At 35.0% G+C, this 25011-nt stretch overlaps 1 protein-coding gene and 2 long non-coding RNA genes across 3 annotated transcripts in view; 2 read left to right on the forward strand and 1 right to left on the reverse strand.

Moving 5' to 3' along the window:
• LOC127844006 (glutamate--cysteine ligase regulatory subunit-like) overlaps positions 1–25011 on the forward strand; it is a 94307-nt gene that overhangs the window by 43435 nt on the left and 25861 nt on the right. Inside the window, exons 3-4 of the mRNA XM_052373973.1 lie at positions 9723–9804; positions 15885–15944. Of these exons, the coding sequence (XP_052229933.1) occupies positions 9723–9804; positions 15885–15944 (142 nt within the window). The remainder of the gene's footprint in view (positions 1–9722; positions 9805–15884; positions 15945–25011) is intronic.
• LOC127844011 (uncharacterized) lies at positions 2673–5886 on the forward strand. Its single transcript, XR_008032505.1, has 4 exons — positions 2673–2816; positions 3326–3430; positions 3800–3939; positions 4669–5886. It is a non-coding gene; the product is annotated as an uncharacterized LOC127844011 (long non-coding RNA).
• On the reverse strand, positions 6093–7959 carry LOC127844010 (uncharacterized). Its single transcript, XR_008032504.1, has 4 exons — positions 7835–7959; positions 7226–7339; positions 6816–6974; positions 6093–6662 (listed from the first exon to the last, which is right to left on the reverse strand). It is a non-coding gene; the product is annotated as an uncharacterized LOC127844010 (long non-coding RNA).

Consider the following 25011-nt stretch of genomic DNA (forward strand, 5'->3'; position numbering starts at 1 on the left):
CCTACGTCAGAGATAAAGAATGCAAATGGCGGTCAAATTCAAAATCTTAAGCGCCAGCCTAAGATGCTGGAACAATAAAATTCCCATATTAAACAATGGATGGCTTCATTAAATATAAGCTGGATCCACATGAAATACATCAAAGAAATGGATAACTAGAGGAAAGCTATGCTTAATATACTGTAAGTACTATTCAAATATGACAAAAGCTGTTGTATTACAATTTGGAAATTACTAAGTTCGGACAGGTCCACCCAGGCTATTACACTAGGTTAAAGGTCACTGTCACAATAAGTGTGAAAATTGTTTCAGTTCAATAACTCCTCGATGAATTGACCGATGTGTTTGATACTTCCCATGTGCATTGGCCTTGGATATTAGATTACCCCTATTGAAATTGGGGTCACTTGTTTAAAGCCCCTTGGGTAGCATATGTCTCTGACAGTGGAACTCTTGTTTATTGTCTGTTTCAGAACATTTTTAGCTCACCTGAGTATAACGTGCTCATGGTGAGCTTTTGTGAACGCCTTTTGTCCGTCGTGCGTCATCCGTCGTGCGCCGTCAACATTTGTCTTGTTAACTCTCTTGAGGCCACATTTATTGTCCAATCTTCATGAAATTTGATAAGAAGATTGGTCTTAATAATATCTTGGATGAGTTCGAAAATGGTCACATTTGCTTGAAAACATGGCTGCCAAGGGGCGGGGCATTTTTCCTAATATGGCTATATGGCTATATGGCTATAGTAAAATCTTGTTAACACTCTAGAGACCACATTTATTGCCCAATCTTCATGAAACTTGGTCAGAAGATTTATCCCAATAATATCTTGGACGGGTTCAAAAATGATGCCTGTTGGTTGAAAAACCTGGCCGCCAGGGGGCGGGGCATTTTTACTTATATGGCTATAGTAAAACTTCGTCACACTCTAGAGGCCACATTTATTTTCCGATCTTCATGAAATTTGCTCAGATGATTTCTCCCAATGATATCTTGGATAAGTTCAAAAATGGTAACCTTTGCTTGAAAAACATGGCTGCCAAGTGGCGGGGCATTTTTCCTTAAATGGCTATACATGTATATGGCTATAGTAAAATCTTGTTAACACTCTAGAGGCCACATTTGTTGTCCGATCTTCATGAAACTTGGTCAGAACATTCATCCCAATGATATCTTGAACGAGTTTGAAAATGATGCTGGTTGGTTGAAAAACATGGCCGCCAGGTGGCGGGGCATTTTTCCTGATATGGCTATAGTAAAACCTTGTTAACGTTCTAGAGGCCACATTTATTTTCGGATTTTCATGAAACTTGCTCAGATGATTTGTCCAATGATATCTTGGATGAGTTAGAAAATGGTAACCTTTGCTTGAAGAACATGGCTGGCAAGGGGCAGGGCATTTTTCCTTATATGGCTACAAAATGTATATGGCTATAGTAAAATCTTGTTAAACACTCTAGAGGCAACATTTATTGTCTGATCTTCATGAAACTTGGTCAGAACATTCATCCCAATGATATCTTGGACGTGTTTGAAAATGATGCCGGTTGGTTTAAAAACATGGCTGCCAGGGGGCGGGGCATTTTTCCTTATATGGCTATAGTAAAACCTTCTTAACACTCTGGAGGCCACATTTATTTTCCGATCATCATGAAACTTGGTCAGAAGATTTGTCCCAATGATATCTTGGATGAGTTTGAAAATGGTAACCTTTGCTTGAAAAACATGGGTGCCAAGGGGCGGGGCATTTTACCTTATATGGCTATATATGGCTGTAGTAAAATCTTGTTAACAATCTAGAAGCCACATTTATTTTCCTATCTTCATGAAACTTGGTCAGAAGATTCACCCCAATTATATCTTGGACGAGATAAAAATTGATGCCCTTTGGTTGAAAAACATTGCCGCCAGGGGGCAGGGCATTTTTATGCCCCCTTTCGAAGAAAAGTGGTATATAGTTTTCGCACTGTTCATCAGTCTGTCTGTCTGTCACACTTTTTTGTGTCCGCTCTCTAATTTTATAGTTTTCATCCGATCTTTACCAAACTTGGTCAGAAGTTGTATCTAGACAATATCTAGGTCAAGTTCGAATTTGGGTCATGCTGGGTCAAAAACTAGGTCACGGGGTCACTAAGTGCATTTCAAGGATTAAGCATGGTGTCCGCTCTCTAATTGAAGTAGTTTTCATCTGATCTTTACCAAACTTGGTCAGAAGTTGTATCAAGACAATATCTAGGTCAAGTTAAAATATGGGTCATGCCGGGTCAAAAACTAGGTCACGGGGTCACTTAGTGCATTTCAAGGATTTAGCATGGTGTCCGCTCTCTAATTGAAGTAGTTCTCATCTGATCTTTACCAAACTTGGTCAGAAGTTGTATCTAGAGTGACAATATCTAGGTCAAGTTCAAATATGGGTCATGTCGGGTCAAAAACTAGGTCATGGGGTCACTTTGTGCATTTCAAGGATTTAGCATTGTGTCCGCTCTTTAGTTTATGTGGCATTCTGATTTATTTTGATATTCCAAGACATTTTTATGCCCCCAAAGGAGGGCATATAGTGATCGGACTGTCCGTCCGACTGTCCGTCACACTTTGCGTTTAAATTTTGAAAAATGCTCATAACTTCTATGTCGCTTCAGATAACAATTTCATATTTGGCATGCATGTGTATAGACCCTTTCAGTTATTCGCTTTTACTAGTGTTAGAGTTGTGTCCCTTAGCCGGATGTGACGTCAACGGGGGATAGAAATTCGCCAGAGAAAATAAAATTTTACTGTGTCGCTGAAGAAATCAACGTCTTTAGCACAATATATGCGTAAGTTGCACACATGTTTTATTTTTATTATTTTATTGACGCATATTAAAGCTATCGCTTGTTGTATATTTACTTTTAAGTACGATGAAGTGAGAAAAAATGCATTAAACATTCCGTTTTGTCAAGACACATTTCATGTTCGTACATATACCATTACACCTGGATTGGAACCTAAAAGTAAATATTGTATAAAAATGCCAAATTTTGAAAGCAAAGCGTATTACGAGTTATTTTCAGAAAGTTTATATTTGTAATCATGATTTTATCATAGGAATTATATGATTTCGGGGCTTTTTTATTCTTAAATAGAACTAGAAAGTAGAAGAATGTGAATGAAAACCAATCAGGAGAACGGGTCATTTAACTTTCATGTTTTTTACACCAAAATCTCTATATTTATAAACTTTCAAAACCGAAACTATCCTTTGTTTCTTTGAGTGTTTGACTGAAGTGTTGAAATAATATAAAAATCAGCTGCAAAAAAAGCATTATATGTGGGGTTTTTTCAGGAATCATCCCAAATGCTATGTTCAGAAACAGTGAAGTACCATGGCTGAACCAGATCCTGTAACAGAAAAGAAAGTACAACAGTACACGACTGTGATTGTCATAAGGTTTGTTTTTTTGTTTAAAATGTGAATTCACTATAATAAATACTCCTAAGTTTATTATTAATATAATTATGCAAATACATACACATTGGTGGCATGAATATATCCGGACATAGTCATGTACCATAAATACACTCTAATAAATATTGACTCGGTACAGAGACCCAACATGAAAGCATACAAGTTCAGCTGTCAGGTTTTAAGCATTATTGCCACTTTAAAAAAAAACATGTAACTTACACTACATTAAGTATCGATCATATTTATTTCAAACCATTTTCTAAAAAAATAATATGATGAATTTTGTATGTTGTATAAGTAACATGATTTTTTTCTAAAGAAGCAATAATGCTTAAAACCTATTTTTTGTAGCTGTATGCCAAGGATGTCCCTGGCGCTGTTTTACCGCAACTTCAACCAGAAAGATGCAAAGTTACAGAGTTGCGAATATGGTTGAAATGCCGGGGACAAGCTGTGAAATCGAATGAGACAAAAGCCGAACTTTGCTTGAGGTACTTATTTTATATCGCCTTTTCAGGCCTTTTCCTGGTGTATCTACGGGTCAGTTAAACGGACCCATTCCCTAACCTAAATTGTAATTTGAAAAAAATAATTCCCAATAGAAAAAGAAAGAAGAGGTTATGATTATTTTAACTCAATTATATGTAAATGACATCTAACAAAGTACATTACCATGAATAATATGATTTTTCATCTAATTTGAATGATTGTGAAGGGTTATTTTATATTAGTTTTTCCCAAATCAGTTGATTTTTGGCACGAAAAATTCACAATCCTGCAATTGCTTTTTTCCCAAAATGGCCAGGAAAAAGCCTGCTTTTTATATTAAAAACGCACATTCATGTTGTGAATTTTTTTCTATGTTTCTGTCAACCAGTCTGTTAAAAATAAGTTTTATCTGTTTAGTCTACCTGACTCGACCACACAGCATATAGTACTTTACAATGTATATAACATGCATAGTGGCACACAGCTTTCTGCTTCAATTAAAATCCCTGACATAATAAGTTACATTACTCTCTTAAGTCTGCATTAGAAATTGGTTGCCACTAGTTAAATTGTCTTTATACATTTTTTGGTCACAAAGAAGGTAGGGGTGGCGTTTATTAGGTGGAAAACAAGTATCTGAAACAGACTCTGGAGTAGTGCTTTTTTTGTAACACCTTAAATCTTAATGTTCTGTTACAAAGTTTAAATCTTTACTTTTATATATTTTCCAGGGTAAAGAAATTCAGTGACAACCAGGATAACATCCTAATTGTGGATCCTTATCCAGACCAGCCATTTGCAGCTAAGCAGAAGTCGTCCTGTATGAACTGTCAAGGACAATCAACAGTGTCAACAGCGGAAGAACATCTTAATTTGGAAGAATGCACATGGACCCAAAGCACCAGACCGATCTTCAAAGACTTTTCGTACACGAACATTCTGGAATGGACCAAAAGTTCTGGTAAAGGTTCAAAACTGGGTGTTGAAAAGCCTATTCAACGAGGCTATGTGTTTTTTCATGACGGTTATGTATTCGACACATGGACATCTGAACGTAACAGTTCAACAATTGTTAGATGCAAGTGTTTCCGCTCCATGAAAAACCGGTAATCAGAAATAAAGAGTATTGAAATAATCTAAATTATATTTGAAAGTATTCAATTTTGTGTTATTTTAGTGTCAGTATTTGTGAGATTCACCTCAAATCACATTTATTCATTCAATATAATCATAGGATCTCAGCTCATTTTGGTGCAATACCTGTATCTGAATGTTTGTAATTTTCAGATTGTGTTTCCTTAAATTAGTTTATGATTTCTAGCTTTCACATGTTGTCTTTCAGCATTAATCTTACAATTAATGATACTTCATACTGTTTTGTGATGAACTATGCTACTCAAATGTGCTTATCTTGCATTATTTCTGTTGTAATAAAGCTTATATCATTGATTACAAAGTGTTTTTACTCAAAGGATTACGCAAATCTGTAGCAGAGTCTTAGTGAAATAGTTGCTATGGTGTCTGCTAAGCAATCTGGAGCAACCAGTTTCGATCCCCATTGAGAATCAGTAATGGTTCTTCCCAGGAAACGAACTTAAGTACTGATTTGTCTCAATATGCATTGGACTTTCTTAGTTTTACCTAATATTTCCCAAAAAAAACTAAAATTTCTATTAACAAAATTATTTATTCAGTAGTCATACAATCAAAACAAATTAACAAACATGATTAAAAAGATGTATATACAATTTTTATGTAAAGGCCACACACCTTATTTGGCATAGTAAATTTAAGTATGAGTGACATATTTTATCTATGCCAATTAGAATATATCTGGTGGTTACAAGGTAGAAATCCATCTTTTTTGCACTTTACAACTTAAAAATAATCGCGTTTGTCGAAATGGATGTGTACGTCTGGAAATCCTACTTTCGGTTTTAAAAGCAGTACTGTTTGAAAAAAAAAATAACTTGCTATTAAACTAGGCTATAGATTTAATTTTATTATGCCAACTAGAATATATCTGGTGGTAACAAGGTAGAAAGCCATCTTTTTTTGCGCTTTAAAAAGTTAAAAATAATCGTGTTTAATATAGAAATCCTTCTTTCAGTTTTAAAAGCAGTTATTCCTGTTTAAAAAATATTAAATTACTTGCTAACTAGACTATAGATTTAATGAAAATTTTGCACACTTTCAAATTGCATCTATATGAACATGTACTTTATTTCAAGGTGTGTAGCTTTAAGTACTCTTTAAGCATTAATCTGTAACTAAATCAATGCTTATATCAAGATAATTATCAAAAACTTTATACAAAGCCAAAAAATGTACAAATATTACATGAACAGCCAATGGTTTTTCATTAGCCTACATGTAGTATGATGTACACGAACAACAAATGTTCATATAAATGGTATGTATGTTAAACACCAGGACATGGTATAATTGGGTCTTGGAAAAGAGTGAGCAATGAGCAAACTGTCCAAATTTGATTAATTATCCCAAACAGAGAAACCAGAATGACCTGATCAAATATGTGAAAACTTTTAATCTTGTTAATTGCACGTTCCACTTGAATTCGCTTCAACAGATGTGGTTTGTCCTTCCAGCAGTCGAATAGTGTAGGGATGGCTCCTGGTTTTAGATACCTCCGCTTAGCAAATCCAGATTCATCAAGACAGTCACGTTCAAAATGGAGAAAACAGACAACCGTATTGTGACTTATCTGAAAGAAAAAAAAAGAATAAATAAATATGTGTGCTTTTTTTGAATCACATGAACACTATTTTTCTGACATGAAAATGTATAGTACTTTACATGTTTTATTTTTCTTTATACAAAATCATTTAAAGTTTTACTGAAACCACTAACAACTGACCTTAAAATGTCTGTCTTCATCTCTTCGTATTTTATTCAACCAAACAGCTTGAACTGGATCATCTTCAGCTGGAAATGCATGATAGCTGGGCTTTCCATGGCCTTCTAACAATCCTTAGCCAGTGGTGTGACATTTGGGCACACAGCAGATCCTGTTAGACTGAAATTTTATGAAGATCAACTAATAATATTAAAAAAATCAAGTGAATAACAACTTTACCAATTATTTTGGATCATTAAAATCAGTATAACAAAGTCCACAAACGTGGTTAACAAATAATAAGATGTGTTTTTATCCTATTGGTTAAGAATTTCATTTTATTTGTATTGATATTAATTATTATATGTCTATAAATGTTTTATTCCCAAATGTTATTTAAACAAATCAATTGACTAAACAATTTAATTTACCTTCAACTTCTTCTCGAGTGATACAGTAATGTCTTGAATCTGTTTTCCATCCGGTTTTGAGTCGAATACTGGTGTTGCTGTGTAAAACTGGACAGCATAGTCGTGGTCATTAATCTGTTGAACAAAATTCTGTTTCATAACATTCATGATAACTGATTCATTGTACTTTACACATTAATACACATTAGGCCGGGTATAGCTTAGTACAAGCTCTAATCAAACAAATAGCTTTTTAACAAACCATATGCTGCATTGGATGCCGTTGGCTTTCAATTTAAAAAAATGGTCAATTGGTACAAAAGCACGGTATGACTAAGACCAGTACGAGTGTCCTTTAGTTGCTTCAAAATATAAATGCCAACGAGTGTTCATACTTTGACGAATACGAAATGTCCTTAGATAAAACAAGTCAATATTTCCACCTATTTAATCTATATCAACATTTCTGAACAGGATTTATTTCAGTAAAAAATCCTTCGTTTGAACGTTTCGTCCTCGCGAAAACATATAACAGACAAAAACAATACCGCTGCTTTATCAGCATTATAAACCGAATATCAAAATTGCATAAGAAAATAATAAATTATTAATAATAAGGTCAGTACAAACCTTTTCGTTCATATTTTAAGTCCATTTACACCGTTGAAAACACACATTGTCAAACAGACATCTCTTTGTTTGCTTACAGTCGATAATCGGGTATCCCCGGATGACGTCATTCAGGGGAGGTAATTGTAATCAGTTAATAACTGAAAGGGTGTATATGGACAAGGCCTTTCCATACGCACACAAATTTTGACCCCTGTGACCTTGACCTTGAACTTAGGGTCCGTGTTTAGGTTTCGAAATCTGCATTTTGGTTTCGAAAAAAGCTCATAACTTCTGCCAAGCGTTTATAGGAGGCAAAAGTCATCCTATGGTGACAGCTTTTGTTCCTTATATGGCTATAGTAAAACCTTGTTAACACTCTAGATGCCACATTTATTTTCCAATCTTCATGAAACTTGGTCAGAAGATTTGTCCCAATGATATCTTTGATGAGTTTGAAAATGGTTTTGGTTTGTTTAAAAACATGGCCAATAGGCGTGACCAGGGGGCAGGGAATTTTTCCTTATATGGCTATAAATGGCTTTTGTAAAACCTTGTTAACACTCTATAGGCCACATTTATTGTCTAATCTTCATGAAATATGGTCAGAAGATTTGTCTTATTGATATCTTGGATGAGTTTGAAAATGATTAAGTTTGCTTGAAAAACATGGCTGCCAAGGGGCGGGGCATTTTTCCTTATATGGCTATAGTAAAATCTTGTTAACACTCTAGAGACCACATTTATATTCCAATCTTCATGAAACTCGTTCAGAAGATACATCCCAATAATATCTTTGACGAGTTCAAAAATGATGCCGGTTGGTTGAAAAACATGGCCACCACGGCGGCGGGGCATTTTTCCTTATATGGCTATAGTAAAACCTTGTTAACACTCTAGAGGTCACATTTATTTTCCGATCGTCATGAAAGTTGGTCAGAAGATTTGTCCTTGTGATATCTTGGATGAGTTCCAAAATGGTTTTGGTTGCTTTTAAAACATGGCCACCAGGGGCGGGGCGGGGCATTTTCCCTTATATGGCTATATATGGCTATAGTAAAACCTTGTTAACACTCTAGAGGCCACATTTATTTTCCGATCTTCATGAAACTTGTTCAGAAGATTTGTCCCAATGATATCTTTAATGAGTTTGAAAATGGTTTTATGTTTGTTTAAAAACATGGCCAATAGGCGTGCAGGGGGCAGGGAATTTTTCCTTATATGGCTATATATGGCTTTTGTAAAACCTTGTTAACACTCTATAGGCCACATTTATTGTCTAATCTTCATGAAATATGGTCAGAAGATTTGTCTTATTGATATCTTGGATGAGTTTGAAAATGATTACGTTTGCTTGAAAAACATTGCTGCCAAGGGGCGGGCATTTTTCCTTATATGGCTACATGTATATATGGCTATAGTAAAATCTTGTTAACACTCTAGAGACCACATTTATATTCCAATCTTCATGAAACTTGTTCAGAAGATACATCCCAATAATATCTTTGACGAGTTCAAAAATGATGCCGGTTGGTTGAAAAACATGGCCACCACGGCGGCGGGGCATTTTTCCTTATATGGCTATAGTAAAACCTTGTTAACACTCTAGAGGTCACATTTATTTTCCGATCGTCATGAAAGTTGGTCAGAAGATTTGTCCTTATGATATCTTGGATGAGTTCCAAAATGGTTTTGGTTGCTTTTAAAACATGGCCACCAGGGGCCAATCTTCATGAAACTTGGTCAGAAGATTGGTCCCAATAATATCTTGTTATCTCAGGTGAGCGACTTTAGGCCTTTCAGGCCCTCTTGTTTCAAATAAAATCTACACGAAGTCTGAAACTGGATTACAAATTGGGCAATATGAAAGTGATAGATAATTAATATGTTTTCTGAAATCCTTTTACAGTATGTCACAGAACTGAATTGTGTACATCAGAAATACAAGGAGACTGTTCTACACAGCGAAAGAGAAGACTACAAGTTGACAGGTACAGTGTTTAAAAATTTTATTTTGAATTTACTCTTTCTAGCCTGTCAGGTTTGTAACTTAACACTTTTTAATGGTATCAAAACAATTTTAACCAACCTAAACTTAAATGGAAGAAAACAAAAGTGGGAATTAAATGGGTACCTGACTGAAATAGCATATTTTATCCATTAACTTCATTAAGGTCAAAAAAGGGGTCAAAATTGGGGTCACTAGTTCAGGTGTAGGTCACTGTCAAAGTGGGAAATCGATTCTGATCAATAACTTGTCAAAACACTGTATTATCACATCATGCTTTAAATCAAGAGGAAAAATTATTGTGTGACGGATTACTTAATGAATATATGAATGTGGACTAGCACTAAAAGAAATGCAAAATAACAAAAGTCTAGGATCTGACGGCATCACAATCGAATTTTATAAAATATTCTGGAACGATATTAAAACACATTTAATTAATTCACTTAACTATTCATTTAACAACGAAAACTTAACTACGCCACAAAAACAAGGTATAATATCACTCATTCCAAAACCTGGAAAAATCTTAGAATCCTTATCAAACTGGCGCCCGATTAGTTTACTGAACAATGATTATAAAATTGCAACAAAAAGTATATCCAACAGAATTAAAAAAATATTACCATCAATCATTTCAAGATCTCAATCTGGCTTCATAAAAGGACGTTACATTGGTGAAAATGTACGTCTGATACAAGAATGCATAAATTATTTCAACCAACCAAACAATTCAGGCCTTATTTTCTTTGCAGACTTCGAAAAGGCTTTCGATTCACTAGACCATTCGTTTATGTTCTCTTGTTTAGAAAATATGAATTTTGGTGAAAGTCTAATTAAATGAGTTAAAATATTTTACACCGACATAAACAGCATTATTATTAACAATGGATTTTTTTTCAAACAATTTTAACATCGAACGAGGGGTTAGACAAGGATGCCCACTTTCATCCTCGCTATTTATTATATGCATCGAGTATCTATCACACTATATCCAATCAAATAAACATATAAAAGGAATATCGCTAGAACATGACGACGAAATTAAACAGTCCATATTTGCTGACGATGCAACTTATTTTTTAAATGATAATAGTGACTCATTCAATTACCTTATAGAATCGCTAACCCTTTATGGAACGGCATCAGGTCTTAAACTAAACATAAGTAAATGCACTGTGCTACGAGTAGGTAAATTTAAACAAAGTAATATTCAACTTAAAAAAGAAATGAAATTCCACTGGACATCAGATGGACAACGTTAGGAATAACCTTTACAAACAATGAAAATGAAACAGTTCTAAAAAACATATTGCCAAAATTACAAAAAATTAAAAATTGTTTAAAATCATGGCAGCATTGTAAACTTACACTAATCGGAAAAAACACGGTGTTGAAAATGTTTGCACTCCCTAAATTAATTTATACACTAACAGTTCTCCCAAACCCACCAAATAATATTATTATAGATATACAATCAGAAAAATTTAATTTCATATGGGACGGTAAACCTGATAAAATTAAGCGAACCCAGTTAATTCAATCTGTAGAAAATGGAGGTATCCAATTAACGGACATCGACTCATTCTTGAATGCAATCAAATGCAGCTGGGTTAAAAGATACCTAGATAATACCAATACAAGTAAATGGAAATTATTCTACCAGGAAATCCTAAAAAAATATGGTGACTCCTTACTTTTTGAATGTAACATCAGCAATACCATTTTGCATGGAATTGCAAACGAAAACATTTTTCTATCTAATGTTTTATCGGCATGGACTAATGTTACTCATAATCTAGAAACCCAAATCACCAGTAAAACTATTTTATGGAACAATGAAGACATAACTTCAAGCAATAAGACTTTTTTTTATAAACATTGGTTTGAACAAAACATTAAATATGTCGACCAATTGTACGATTACAGAATAAAAGACTTTTACTCTTTTGAGAATATATGTTATATATACGGAATACCTTCAGGCAATTTCCTAATGTATTACACATTAATTAAAAGCATACCCATACATATTAAATCTACAATTAATACAAATAACACACCATGTACTCAAACATCATTCACGAAAAACATACTTGCAAAACAAAACAAAACAAACAAAATATTTAACAAACTACAAATTAAACACCCTGCAGAAAACTCCAAGATTCAAAATAAATGGCAAAGCCTTCTTCTAGAACAAGAATTTAATTGGAAACAAATATTTATCATTCCATATTAAACAACTATAGATAGCACACTGAGAAATTTTCAATATAAATATGTCCATAGAATCATAGCTACAAATAAATACCTTTTTAAGTGCAACCTATCCAACACAAATTTATGTGATATATGCAGCGAACACATTGAAACAATAGAACACCTTTTCTGGGAGTGCAAACATATTCAAATTCTATGGAACCAGTTAACAACATTTCTAGAGAAACAACAATTAAAATTAAAACTGTCTCTCTTAAATATCAGTTTCGGTGTGAATACTTTTAAAATACCAGAAATCAATAACACTGTGAACCACATTATCATACTCATGAAATATTTTATATTTAGCTTCAAATACAAAAAACAAATACCTACTTTCAACTGTTTTATAAACTATTTAAAATTAAAGATCCAAATTGAAAAATAAATAGCCCTTAACAACGATAAACTTCATATTTTTGAACAAAAATGGAAACACATAAACTTTCATAACCCAGTCCAGTTGTCTTTTACCTAACTCTACGCAAATCATCTATAGGATTGATTATTACATTTAAAAATAACAGCATACACCACAGGCAAGCAAAGCAAAAAAAAAAAAAAGTATATGCTAGCATATCATGTATAATATGTGTGACATTATTACTGTTGTATTATACCACTTTTGTTCTTGCTTATGCACATATTTACATTGTATGTTTTATATTGAATAAAAAAAACAAAAAACACTGTATTATGTGAAATTGGAATAAGACATCAAACTGGGAATGGATATCTTTTTGGTGACTTTCTCAAACAAAACTAATCATTTCAAGATCTGAATTAATTTTTGTAATATTGTATCTATACTTCAAGCTTAATAAGCAATTTTCCATGACTTCATTTACAGTGATGGTATTTTTATCATTTTAACTGTATTTTAAAACTGTGTTCATGCGATGCAATGACACAGTTTTATTTTATGAGGATTAACAAAAAAAATCACACAAAAATCCAGTTTTGTAGTAAAATCAATTTAAATGAAACTATTATATATGTAAGTATCTATTTTAATTATAATTTGTCTAACTACCCGGTAAATAAATACGACATGTAAAACTGCATATAATGCAAGTTGAAAAAACACAATTTATTCCCAAGTTGATGTCTTATTCCAACTTCACATAATACAGTGTTTCAAGGAATAGACCAATTGGCTTAATACTTCACATGTGCATGGCCTTGGACAGTAGCTGACACCTATTGAAATTGTGGTCATTAGGTCAAAGGTCATGGTCACTGTTACAATAAGTGGGAAAATCGTTTCCGATCAATTATTTGTCAACGAAAGGACCTTTTGGCTCTATATTCCCTTTTGCATTGGCCTTGGACAGTAGATGACCCCTATCCAAATAGGGGTCACTAGGTCAAAGCTCAAGGTCACTGTCACCATCAGTGTGAAAATTGTTTCGGATCAATAATTGTCAACGAATTGACCAATTGGCTTAGATAGATAGATAGATTTATTTCGGCATAGGAAGCATATACACAGTTCACAACATAACATAGAATAAAATATTAAGCAATTATTAAAAACTATATCATGTACAATAAACTATGACATGCTCACCAAACCAAGGATAACACAAAAAAGAGCAAGCCCTTATTTCCATTGTGGTCCTTAAATACTTCACATGTGTGTTGGCCTTGGACAGTTGATGACCCCTATTGAAATTTGGGTCACTAGTTCCAAGCCCTCTTTGGGGGACATATGTCTTAGACCGTATAACTCTTGTTTGACTTTGTAAAGTAAGCCTTTTTTGGAGAGACAATTTTCATCTTCACATTCAACACAACTCTCTCTTTTAAATATTATAAGTCAGAAATACTGTATTGTTCCCTGAAAGTATTCAAAAGCACATTAAAAATAATTCAGAACAGCAAAATGTTATTGTTGATGTGACCTTAACACGTTCTAATTGCAAATAAACAGTGCTTATGTATATTTTGTCAATCATTTGTCATGATAAAAAGCGCAAAAAAGCTATGCTTGATGTCCTCTGCATGGATAGTGTTGGTGTATATGTGAATAAAAACTTTGTAGCGCAGAAAGCAAGGAGATATTCTACTTTAATTAACAATTTTGTTGAGTGTATTTCAAAAAAATAGTATAGCAAACGATTTTGAATTGATATTTTTTCTAGATATAAACGAAATCACAATTTTACAATGCAACTTGTTGTCTGGAAAAACAGTCCCTTCAAGATGTAAAGTACGAATTAGAGATAATTTAATTAATAACGTGTAACATATGTGGACTTATTTTATTTGGAAAAAATTTCCATAATTATCACAGTAAAAGATACCATTATGTCACTCTAGTATTTGTTTTCTCAAAGTGGTAAAGTTTAAAGTTTTTCATGCCCCCTGATAGAAAGATCGGGGGTATATTGTTTTTGGCCTGTCTGTCTGTCTTTCATCATTGTGTCTTGTGTGTCCCAAAACTTTAACCTTGGTTAAAGTTTTGCAATAACTTTTGCATTATTGAAGATAGCAACTTGATATTTGGCATGCACATCATGCGGCTGCACATTTTGAATGGTGAAAGGTCAAGGTCATCCTTCCAAGGTCAAAGGTCAAATATATAGCTTCAAAGCGGCGCAATAGGGGGCATTTTGTTTCTGACAAACACATATCTTTTTTTATCTGAACAATGGCAAAACGCCTTTGACAATTTACATACAAGAAAACAAAAGTCAAAGTGCATCAGTGCAGGTTAGTTCTGTGAGGTTTCCAAGTGAGTGATGTAGGGCCTTTGACCCTCCTGTTATGAGTACTGTGTTTCTTGAACCTAATGTCAAGTCAGCATTTATTTATTTAATTGTAATTTCTGTATTGACCAACAATTTGGAAATTAAAAGCAAGGTTTTTGCTTTCTCAAAGCTATGTTTAGTGTGTAATCCTAAGTGTTACTCCAATATTACACGCATGACGGGTCCAAGTCTCAAGACAGAGTTATAAACGGATTCGCGTTCTGAGCATTCATAAATTATTGCCAGGTTGTGTTGTCATTCGCCATTACATGCATATAAACCCTACAGTATCGAGAACTGTATACATACCACTTTTCTAATGTGCATATATATCCGATTATCCTATCTAATAAATACATCAATCTAAAAAAAATTATTCTGACCATTAATGACCTCAAATGTGTTTAAGAATTTCATAAACACAAACATACTCCATTTTTCGGAAGTGTAACATGAACAGTGCATTATGGGACAGCGATTCCATAGGGCACTGTTCAGATTTGATTGTAACAACCAAAGAGTGAGTGAGTTTAAATTATATTTAATGTTATATGATACAAAGCAATGTTTTTTTGCATCATACTCAGTCATGCATAAAAACGTGCTTCCCATGAATTCCTGTTAACAATTACCCTACGTTTGGATGGAATAAATCGTCTTTATTGCTAATTAAATTTCTCTTGGCCTGTTACGTTTTCAATTGCATTTTAGCAGACGATATATATATTTATATTGTCTACAAATAACAATGATTTGAAACATGTTTTGTAAAATTTGTCAGAGCTGTCAATTATTAAAAAGATCGATGGCACATACACAAAACACAAATTATTTTCACACCTGTATTGCACCGAACAATAGATATTCGCACTCAAACTGTCAAATTCCCCAGTAATGTTTAGTCTCTTATCGATTAAATTTGAGTCATTATACAATAACCACATCAGACGCTGTCAAGAAAACGCTCTAGACCGAAATAGGAGGTTGGAGTAAAAACGTTATATTGGTAAGAAAGTTCTCACTGTAACACAGTGCTTTCTAATTTCAGTGAAGATATTCCTGTGTCAGAATGCATCAATAGATGTTTTGCAGGAAGCAGTAGATAGAGGTATGAGAACACTCTTTCTTATTGATTAGTATGCCCCAACAGTGCGGATGGCATTTAGCATATAATACACTTGCCCTTTGTCCGCCTGTTCATCCTCATGCTCGTGTTTTCAGCTGTTCTATACCTTCTGTGTGGATCACACTTACACTTTTACATTTGCAGGTTTTTTTCCAGCCATTTTAGGAAAAGGAGTCTGGTCAAATTGGGATTTTTTTAATCAATAAAAGTGTCAGTTTTGGAAATTTTTTAAGGTAGCGCAGCCATAATAATTTCCCGCGATTTCTTCAAAGATTGAAGAGCCTGGGTAAAGTTGCCTTGGCCGAGTGGTTAAGGCGATAGACTTGAAATCTTGTGGGATTTTCCCAAGCAGGTTCGAATTCTACCGAAAAGGCATTCTTTTTTGCGACCCGTTTTATTAGCTCACCTGAGCACAACGTGCTCATGGTGAGCTTTTGTGATCGCTTTTTGTCCGTCGTCTGTTGTCCGTTGTGTGGCGTCAACATTTGCCTTGTTAACTCTCTAGAGTCCACATTTATTGTCCAATCTTCATGAAATTTGGTCAAAAGATTGGTTTCAATGATATCTTGGATGAGTTCAAAAAAGGTTACGTTTGCTTGAAAAACATGGCTGCCAAGGGGCAGGGCATTTTTCCTTATATGGCTATAGTAAAATCTTGTTAACACTCTAGAGGCCACAGTTATTGTCTGATCTTCATAAAACTTGGTCAGAAGATTCATCCCAATAATATCTTGGACGAGTTCGAAAATGATGCCAGTTAGCATGGCATTTTTCCTTATATGGCTATAGTAAAACCTTGTTATCACTCTAGAGGCCACATTTATTTTCTGATCTTCATGAAATTTGGTCAGAAGATTTGTCCCACTGATATCTTGGATGAGTTCAAAAATGGTAACCTTGGCTTGAAAAACATGGCTGCCAAGGGGCGGGGCATTTTTCCTTATACGACTATATATGGCTAAAGTAAAATCTTGTTAACACTCTAGAGGCCACATTTATTGTCCAATCTTCAAGAAACTTGGTCAGAAGATTCATCCCAATAATATCTTAGACGAGTTCGAAAATGATGCCGTTTGGTGAAAAACATGGCTGCCAGGGGGAGGGGCATTTTTCCTTATATGGCTATAGTAAAATCTTGTTAACACTCTAAAGGCCACATTTATTTTCCAATCTTGATGAAATATGGTCAGAAGATTTGTCTTAATGATATCTTGGATGAGTTCGAAAATGGTTACGTTGCTTGAAAAACATGGCCGCCAAGGGGCGGAGCATTTTTTCTTATATGGCTACAGTACACTCCACGCGTTTTCCCCAAAAAACGCGCTCCCTCCGCGTTTTTTTTTCTGCTAGCGAGTGTTCACGCGGCGTTGGAAGAGCCAGGTGAACTCGATAAAACGCTCGGCGTTACGCCGCGTTCGCTAATTCCCTCGGCGTGTATTACTTTAGGCTAGTCGGTAAATGCAGACACTTTCCGTTCTTATCAGTGATCGCCGCGCAACGCCGCGTTAGCAGTGTGCTACTGGGCATGCCAAAAAATAAAAACATTGTTATAATAAATTGTTTAAATACTGTAGTACATGTATAAAAAAGATAATTGTATAGAAAATTAATACGTATAAAAATTATGTTTTTTTAATTCACAGGTACGTCTACAATATGAATTAAGTCTTATATAATACATTTGACAAATTAATAAATAAATAAATTAATAAATTTAAATAATAACACATATGACACAAGAATAAATGTTCCGTAAAATTTCAAAATGAGAATAATAATTAGTAATCCGAAACACACTACGATTTTTAATTGTTAACATGACGTTTACAAATGCTTCCAATATACAGTCATTCCCGACAAAAGCGCGCGAAAATTATGCTGCAATGTACAAGGTCAAGGAACAATGTATACTCCTGCAAAGCGTGCGTGTATTGATTTTTTTTATACAAACTTTGTAGCGCAGAGAACATTGAATTTTGTTGATTTCGGTTAAAAGTTCCTTTGGTATTTATTAACGAAATTATATCGCGAATAAGTTGATATTTCCTCTAAAATAATTTCAAATCGAACACGCCGAATTTATCGTTACGGTATTTTAGTAGAGTAATTATTTTAACACTAATTGTATTGTAAACTGATTAAAGAAGACATCTGGGTGGAACTGGATTTTAAGTGTTTGACGTTATGAAAACACGCAAAGCTTGTCTACTGACCTATTGTGTAGACTGCTGTCTGCGGTGTTTTGACAAAAGGGATTAACATGTGTGAATGTCACTCTGCCGATTTGGTCCATAATTACTGGTAAACATTGTTTAGAATGTCGACGCAACAAGAATACACCTGTGAATATTAAATGCAATTATCAACTCAATAGTTACCACCTTTTAGCAATCAATGGAATAACCTACAAACAAAGAGAAAATCAATGCATTAGCGAGCAGAGAATTGACTTTGTTCCGACAATTAAAACCATTCCTTATGCATTCGTTGAACGTGTTTACTTTAGTAAGTTATGCCTTTAGACAGGAAGCGGCTTTTCTTTGATTACGTCAAACTGTCAATTCACACAGATTTGCGAGATTTTTAGGGTCCTTGGTCATTTATATACATGTTCAGTATAGAAAATCACCCGCTAACATGAAAACTTTGGATTAAATTATCAAAATAAAAACAATGTTGCAAACTGTGTTTATATTAATTGGTAAGTATTAATTAAAATACGACGTTTTGTGTGTCGTAAATCAACGAGTTTTCTATACAACAACAACTACTTCTACAACCACGTCGGGATCGATCTATCTTGATTGTTTTTTTTTAATTGTAAATATTATACTACATGTACATGTATGTACTTGTAATAAATGTAATTTTATTTGAAAATCAGGAAGTCAAACAAAATTAAATTGATCGTTATCTCGTAAAACGCGGAGTTTCCCCCGCGTTGCCAACGCCGAGGGCCGCCGCGTCGGCTTATCAGTTTTGCCGATCGTTAACCGCAGCGTCCAAAATCATGCAAACGCCGCGTAAAGCGGGATTTTCTTAATCTCCCTCCAGGTCGAAACCCGCGGAGTATGGAGGGAAATTGGGGAAAACGCATGGAGTGTACTGTATATAAGGCTATAGTAAAATCTTGTTAACACTCTAGAGGCCACATTTATAGTCCAATCTTCATGAAACTCTGTCAGAAGATTCATCCCAGTAATATCTTGGACGAGTTCAAAAATGATGCCCTTTGGTTGAAAAACATGGCCACCACGGTGGCGGGGCTATTTTTCTTATATGGCTATAGTAAAACCTTGTTAACACTCTAGAGGCCACATTTATTTTCTGATCCTCATGAAACTTGGTCAGAAGATTTGTCCCAATGATATCTTGGATGAGTTCGAAAATGGTTTTGGTTGCTTTAAAAACATGGCCACCAGGGGCGGGGCATTTTTCCTTTTATGGCTATATATGGCTCTAGTAAAACCTTGTTAACACTCTAGAGGCCACATTTATTGTCCAATCTTCATGACATTTGGTCAGAAGATTGGTCTGAATGATATCTTGGATGAGTTCGAAAATAATTATGTTTGCTTGAAAAAAATGGCTAACAAGGGGCGGGTCATTTTTCCTTATATGGCTATAGTAAAATCTTGTTAACACTCTAGAGGCCACATTTACTGTCCGATCTTCATGAAACTTGGTCAGAAGATTCATCCCGATAATATCTTGGAAGAGTTAAAAAATGATGCCAGTTGGTTAAAAAACATGGCTGCCAGGGGGCGGGACATTTTCCCTTATATGGCTATAGTAAAACCTTCTTAACACTCTATAGAGGCCACATTTATTTTCCAATCTTCGTGAAACCTGGTCAGAAGATTTGTCCCAATAATATCTTGTTATCTCAGGTGAGCGACTTTGGGCCTTTCAGGCCCTCTTGTTTCTTTTCTAACGTTATTTGATTTAATATAGCATATAAGCTATGTTTATTGTTAAATATGTTGCATTTTTTATGCACATTCTTCAATTTTTAAAATTAAAACAACGTTATGGCTAAATTTGGTGATTTACTGCTGATAATACTAATCATGCCTGTTGCATTTTTATTTTTATTTCAAAAAGTAAACGGTAAATCTCTCTATTTCTAGGTATTTTTGCAGTATATAGTGTATCTATAAAAACTAAGTTCAAAATATTACTTAAATGATACTATTTTGAATTATGTGACGCTTTGTTTTTAACAAACCCAATATCTACTTGGCTGAAACCACTTCCATTTCATGGTGCTCTTCCATAGATACCATGTTATAAAAAGTAAATGTCTTTAAAAGAATACTTATTTCATCTTGTTTAAACTTTAACCATCTTTACTGCATCTGTACACACCAACTGCATGCCCAGAATTGGAAATCTGGATGAATTAGTGAACTTTCATATACCCCAGGGGTGCAAATAAACTGGACAAAAGCCAAGCGCGGGGATGGTTTTGAAAAAATCAGTATATTTTTTTTAAAAGCACGGAAAGTCTACCTAAAAATTTGCATGTAGTTCAGTGAAATGATGCTGACTAAGAAAATAATACATTAGATTTTACTTGGATAGGTGCCCATTATGGGTGCGCTACCTTAAAGACAAAAAATACCGAATTGGGATTTTTTTTATCAACAAGTATTGACACAATAGGTCTTTTCCTTGCCATTTTGGATACAAATCATATTAAACTATGGTTATATATTTTGTAGGTTTTTTATGTCCCCAGATCGAACGATCAGGGATATATTGTTTTTGGCCTGTCGTCTGTCTGTCATTCTGTGGAAAACTTTAACCTTGGTTAAACTTTTGCAATTACTTTAGCAATAATGAAGATAGAATCTTGATATTTGGCATGCATGTGTATCTCATGGAGCTGCACATTTTGAGTGGTGAAAGGTCAAGGTCATCCTTCTTGGTCAAAGGTCAAATATATGGCTTCAAAGCGGTGCAATAGGGGGCATTGTGTTTCTGACAAAATAAATTAAGATATAGAGTCTAATAATAATAAGTCATAAGACACTTCTTTCTAAAAAAAAATTATTTTTTTTAATTGGGATTTTTTTAGCTCATCTATTTTTTTAATTTCGGTTTTGGATCGGGTCTGTTTGCTTTGGGATCCATTTTATGGCCTTTTTTACATAGCAGAAAAACACCCGATTTGAATTACCTTAATGTGTAGATGATTATCTATGTCATTCATCATGCAGTTAGAATTGTCTTTTTAGTTGTTCGTAAGGTTAATAGTGGTGTGCAGACCACTACCATTTACCAAATCGCTCAAAAATCAAGGATTAAAGGCAATCCACGCCCAGATATAGTGTGCTCAGGTATACTTTATGTAATTAAAACTAGTGCATTATGCTGGTCATGTGCAGAAAGAATTTGGGTTGTTCCATCGTCACTCTGTTGATGGAATGGATATAGTGGGTGGTTCCAGGTTCCATTCTCACTCTGTTGATGTAATGGTTAAAGTGGGAAGTTCCAGGTTCAATCCTCACTCTGTTGATGTAATGGATATAGTGGGAGGTTCCAGGTTCCATCCTCAGTCTGTTGATGTAATGGATATAGTGAGAGGTTTAAGGTTCCATTCTCACTATGTTGATGTAATGGATATGGTGGGAGGTTCCAGGTTCCATCCTTACTCTGTTTATGTAATTTATATAGTGGGAGGTTCCAGGTTCCATTCTCACTGTGTTGATTTAATGGATATAGTGGGGGGTTCCAAGTTCCATTCTCACTCTGTTGATGTAATGGATATTGTAGGAGGTTCCAGGTTCCATTCTCACTATGTTGATGTAATGGATATAGTGGGAGGTTCCAGGTTCCATCCTCACTCTGTTTATGTAATGGATATAGTAAGCAGTGCCTTCCCCAGGAATTTGTTCAGGCGCCCCGGGGGTGGGTTCGGGTCCCCTCCCGACGTTGATTTTTTTTTAATTTAACGTGTCAATTCACGTTCTGTGGTGCGTTATAACTAAAAAAAAACAGCGTCAAAAGACGTCATTTGGTGCGCTATGACTCTTCAAAAAAATCCCCCAGTCATTTAAAAATATATTTTTTTTATATTGTTTAATTGTTTTAAAACTTTTCCGCACAGATAGTAAAATCCCGACTCAAACGATTCCCCAATACATCCGTTTCAACCCGACTCTATTACTGTATACTTACTGTTTTTCAAGTTTCTATTTATTACCCGATAATCCCGTTTATTCCGTTTTTATCAATCTCTTTCTGGTAAATATTTACGATAAAAGCTTTCAGTTATTTCTTTAACACAAACCTTGCCATTTTTTAAGTGACTATTTATAGATTTGATGAAATATTGCCTCTGAATATGCGTCAATCCCCTGACCTGTTGTGTGCTTGTTAAAACGCTCAATACACACCATTTGTATGCAATACACGCGACGTTGTACATGCTGCATAATTTTCGCGCTCTTTTTAATTGAGAAAAAGATTCGACACAAAATAAATTTGCACTGCTAATTTGAAGCAAAAATATTTAACGTTGCGGTAACATTTACATTCGGAAGTGTGTTTCGGATTAAAAACGCGTTAACATCGACTTACGGTAATGGGTTTCGGATTACAAATTTAAGTATTCCCATTTGAGATTTCAACAAATATTAACTGTTGCGTTATAAATTCAACGATAATTTGTTTACACACTTTACGAGTCGAATAAATGTTTTGACGGAATTATGCATGAAATTCACGTTGTCCACGAGGATCACGGCCGGTTGCCATCATCAGTCTTCTAACTATCGATTATCGGACGAAACATTTACAAGTGTGCGTAATTAATTCAACGAAAATTTGTTAAAGCGCATTACGTGTCGAATAAATGTCAGAAAAACGAGGTGAATCAGTTCTATAAATGGACATGTTGAAATATACATGTACTGGAATTAAATTAATTGTTATCACATAATTGTAACTGGGAGTCATTTGCACAACTTACTCGCTATAATAATTAATTGTTTACCACTTGCAATTAATTTCTCGAATTAATTATGAGTCATAGGTAACACTTGTTTACAGTAAAAAGGTGTGATGATGATGCCCGAAACCGTCTTTAATGTTCTGTACTGTACTAATTACCGGTTTTATATTACTCAAATGGTACAACTTCTTGCTAATCAAGCTGCGATAAACTCTTACTTCATGCCGGACGTCAATCAAAAATAATGGTCAATAGTTAACCCCGCCCTCATAAGCATTCGCGTAACCGATTGGACGATGAACTTCACAGTTTGACGACTGGAAAGTTACCAGATACATCCTTGTCAGCATTTAAATGACCGTGTAATGTGGCTAGAATAATCGATACGCGCGTCATGCTATTCTCTTATCAGTGGATTATCCATTACCCCATGTGGTGTTTATGGCGATTACTTGTGAAAGTAGGTACCGAGTGCTCTTTTAAAACAGGGAATATCGATACACTGATAGGGAAACCTTGATTTTTTTGGACAATCTCCACTTTCTTTTACTGAAGAATACACTGATCGGAAAATTTCAAGCGCCCCGGGGACTCTGATTTCGAAATTCAAGCGCCCCGGCAAGGGGCGCTTAAATGGCCTGGGGAAGACCCTGAGTAAGAGGTTCCAGGTTCCATCCTCACTCTGTTTGATGTAATGGATATAGTGAGAGGTTCCAGGTTCCACCCAACTCTGTTGATGTAATGGATAAAGTGAGAGGTTCCAGGTTACATCCTCACTCTGATTATGTAATGGATATAGTTGGAGGTTCCAGGTTCCATCCAACTCTGTTGATGTAATGGATAAAGTGGAGGTTCCAGGTTCCATCCTCACTCTGTTGATGTAATGGATATAGTGAGAGGTTACAGGTTACATCCTCACTCTGATTATGTAATGGATATAGTGGGTGGTTCCAGGTTCCATCCAACTCTGTTGATGTAATGGATGAAGTGGGTGGTTCCAAGTTCCATCCTCACTCTGATTATGGAATGGATATAGTGGCTGGTTCCAGGTTCCATCCTCACTCTGTTGATGTAATGGATATAGTGGGAGGTCACAGGTTCCATCCAACACTGTTGATGTAATGGATGAAGTGGGAGGTTCCAGGTTACCTACTAACTCTGATTATGTAATGGATATAGTGAGAGGTTCTAGGTTCCATCCTCACTCTGTTGATGTAATGGATATAGTGGGAGGTTCCAGGTTCCATCCTCACTCTGTTGATGTAATGAATATAGTGGGAGGTTCCAGGTTTCATTCTCACTCTGTTGATGAAATGGATATATTGAGATGTTCCAGGTTCCATTTTCACTCTGTTGATGGATATGGTGAAAGGTTCCATGTTCCATTTTCACCCTGTTGATGTAATGGATAAAGTGTAAGGTTCCATGTTCCATTTTCACCCTGTTGATGTAATGGATATAGTGGAAGGTTCCATGTTCCATCCTCACCCTGTTGATGTAATGGATGAAGTGGGAGGTTCCTGGTTCAATCCTCACTCTGATTATGCAATGGATATAGTGGGAGGTTCCAGATTCCCTCTTCGCTCTGTTGATGTTATTAGCTCATCTATTTTTTGAAAAAAAATTATGAGCTATTGTCATCACCTTGGCGTCGGCGTTGGCGTCCGGTTAAGTTTTGCGTTTAGGTCCACTTTTCTCAGAAAGTATCAATGCTATTGCATTCAAACTTGGTACACTTACTTACTACACTGCAAATCCAATATATCACGGTCCGTTATATCGCGTTGTCCAATATATCACGAATCGGCTATGGCTCCCAAAAATCTGATGAGCATAATCTCTAAATAACATGCTTTAAAATCTGAGAATTTGATGAGATAAAATCCGTTTCAAAGTTGTATTTTACCCTTTTTTCACCCACCTTAATTTCTGTTTAATCCGACATTCATAATCCAGTTTTAACCCGATTGTTTGCTCTCATTGTACACCACTCTAGCACCTGTGTACTGCGATAAACAATAATCCAACTTGTCAAACATCACAGGTCATTTTGGGTGTTAACCATTCTCTATTGAATTTGCTTTGAACTGC

Source organism: Dreissena polymorpha, chromosome 9, assembly GCF_020536995.1.
Source record: "Dreissena polymorpha isolate Duluth1 chromosome 9, UMN_Dpol_1.0, whole genome shotgun sequence".
Lineage (NCBI taxonomy): Eukaryota > Metazoa > Mollusca > Bivalvia > Myida > Dreissenidae > Dreissena > Dreissena polymorpha.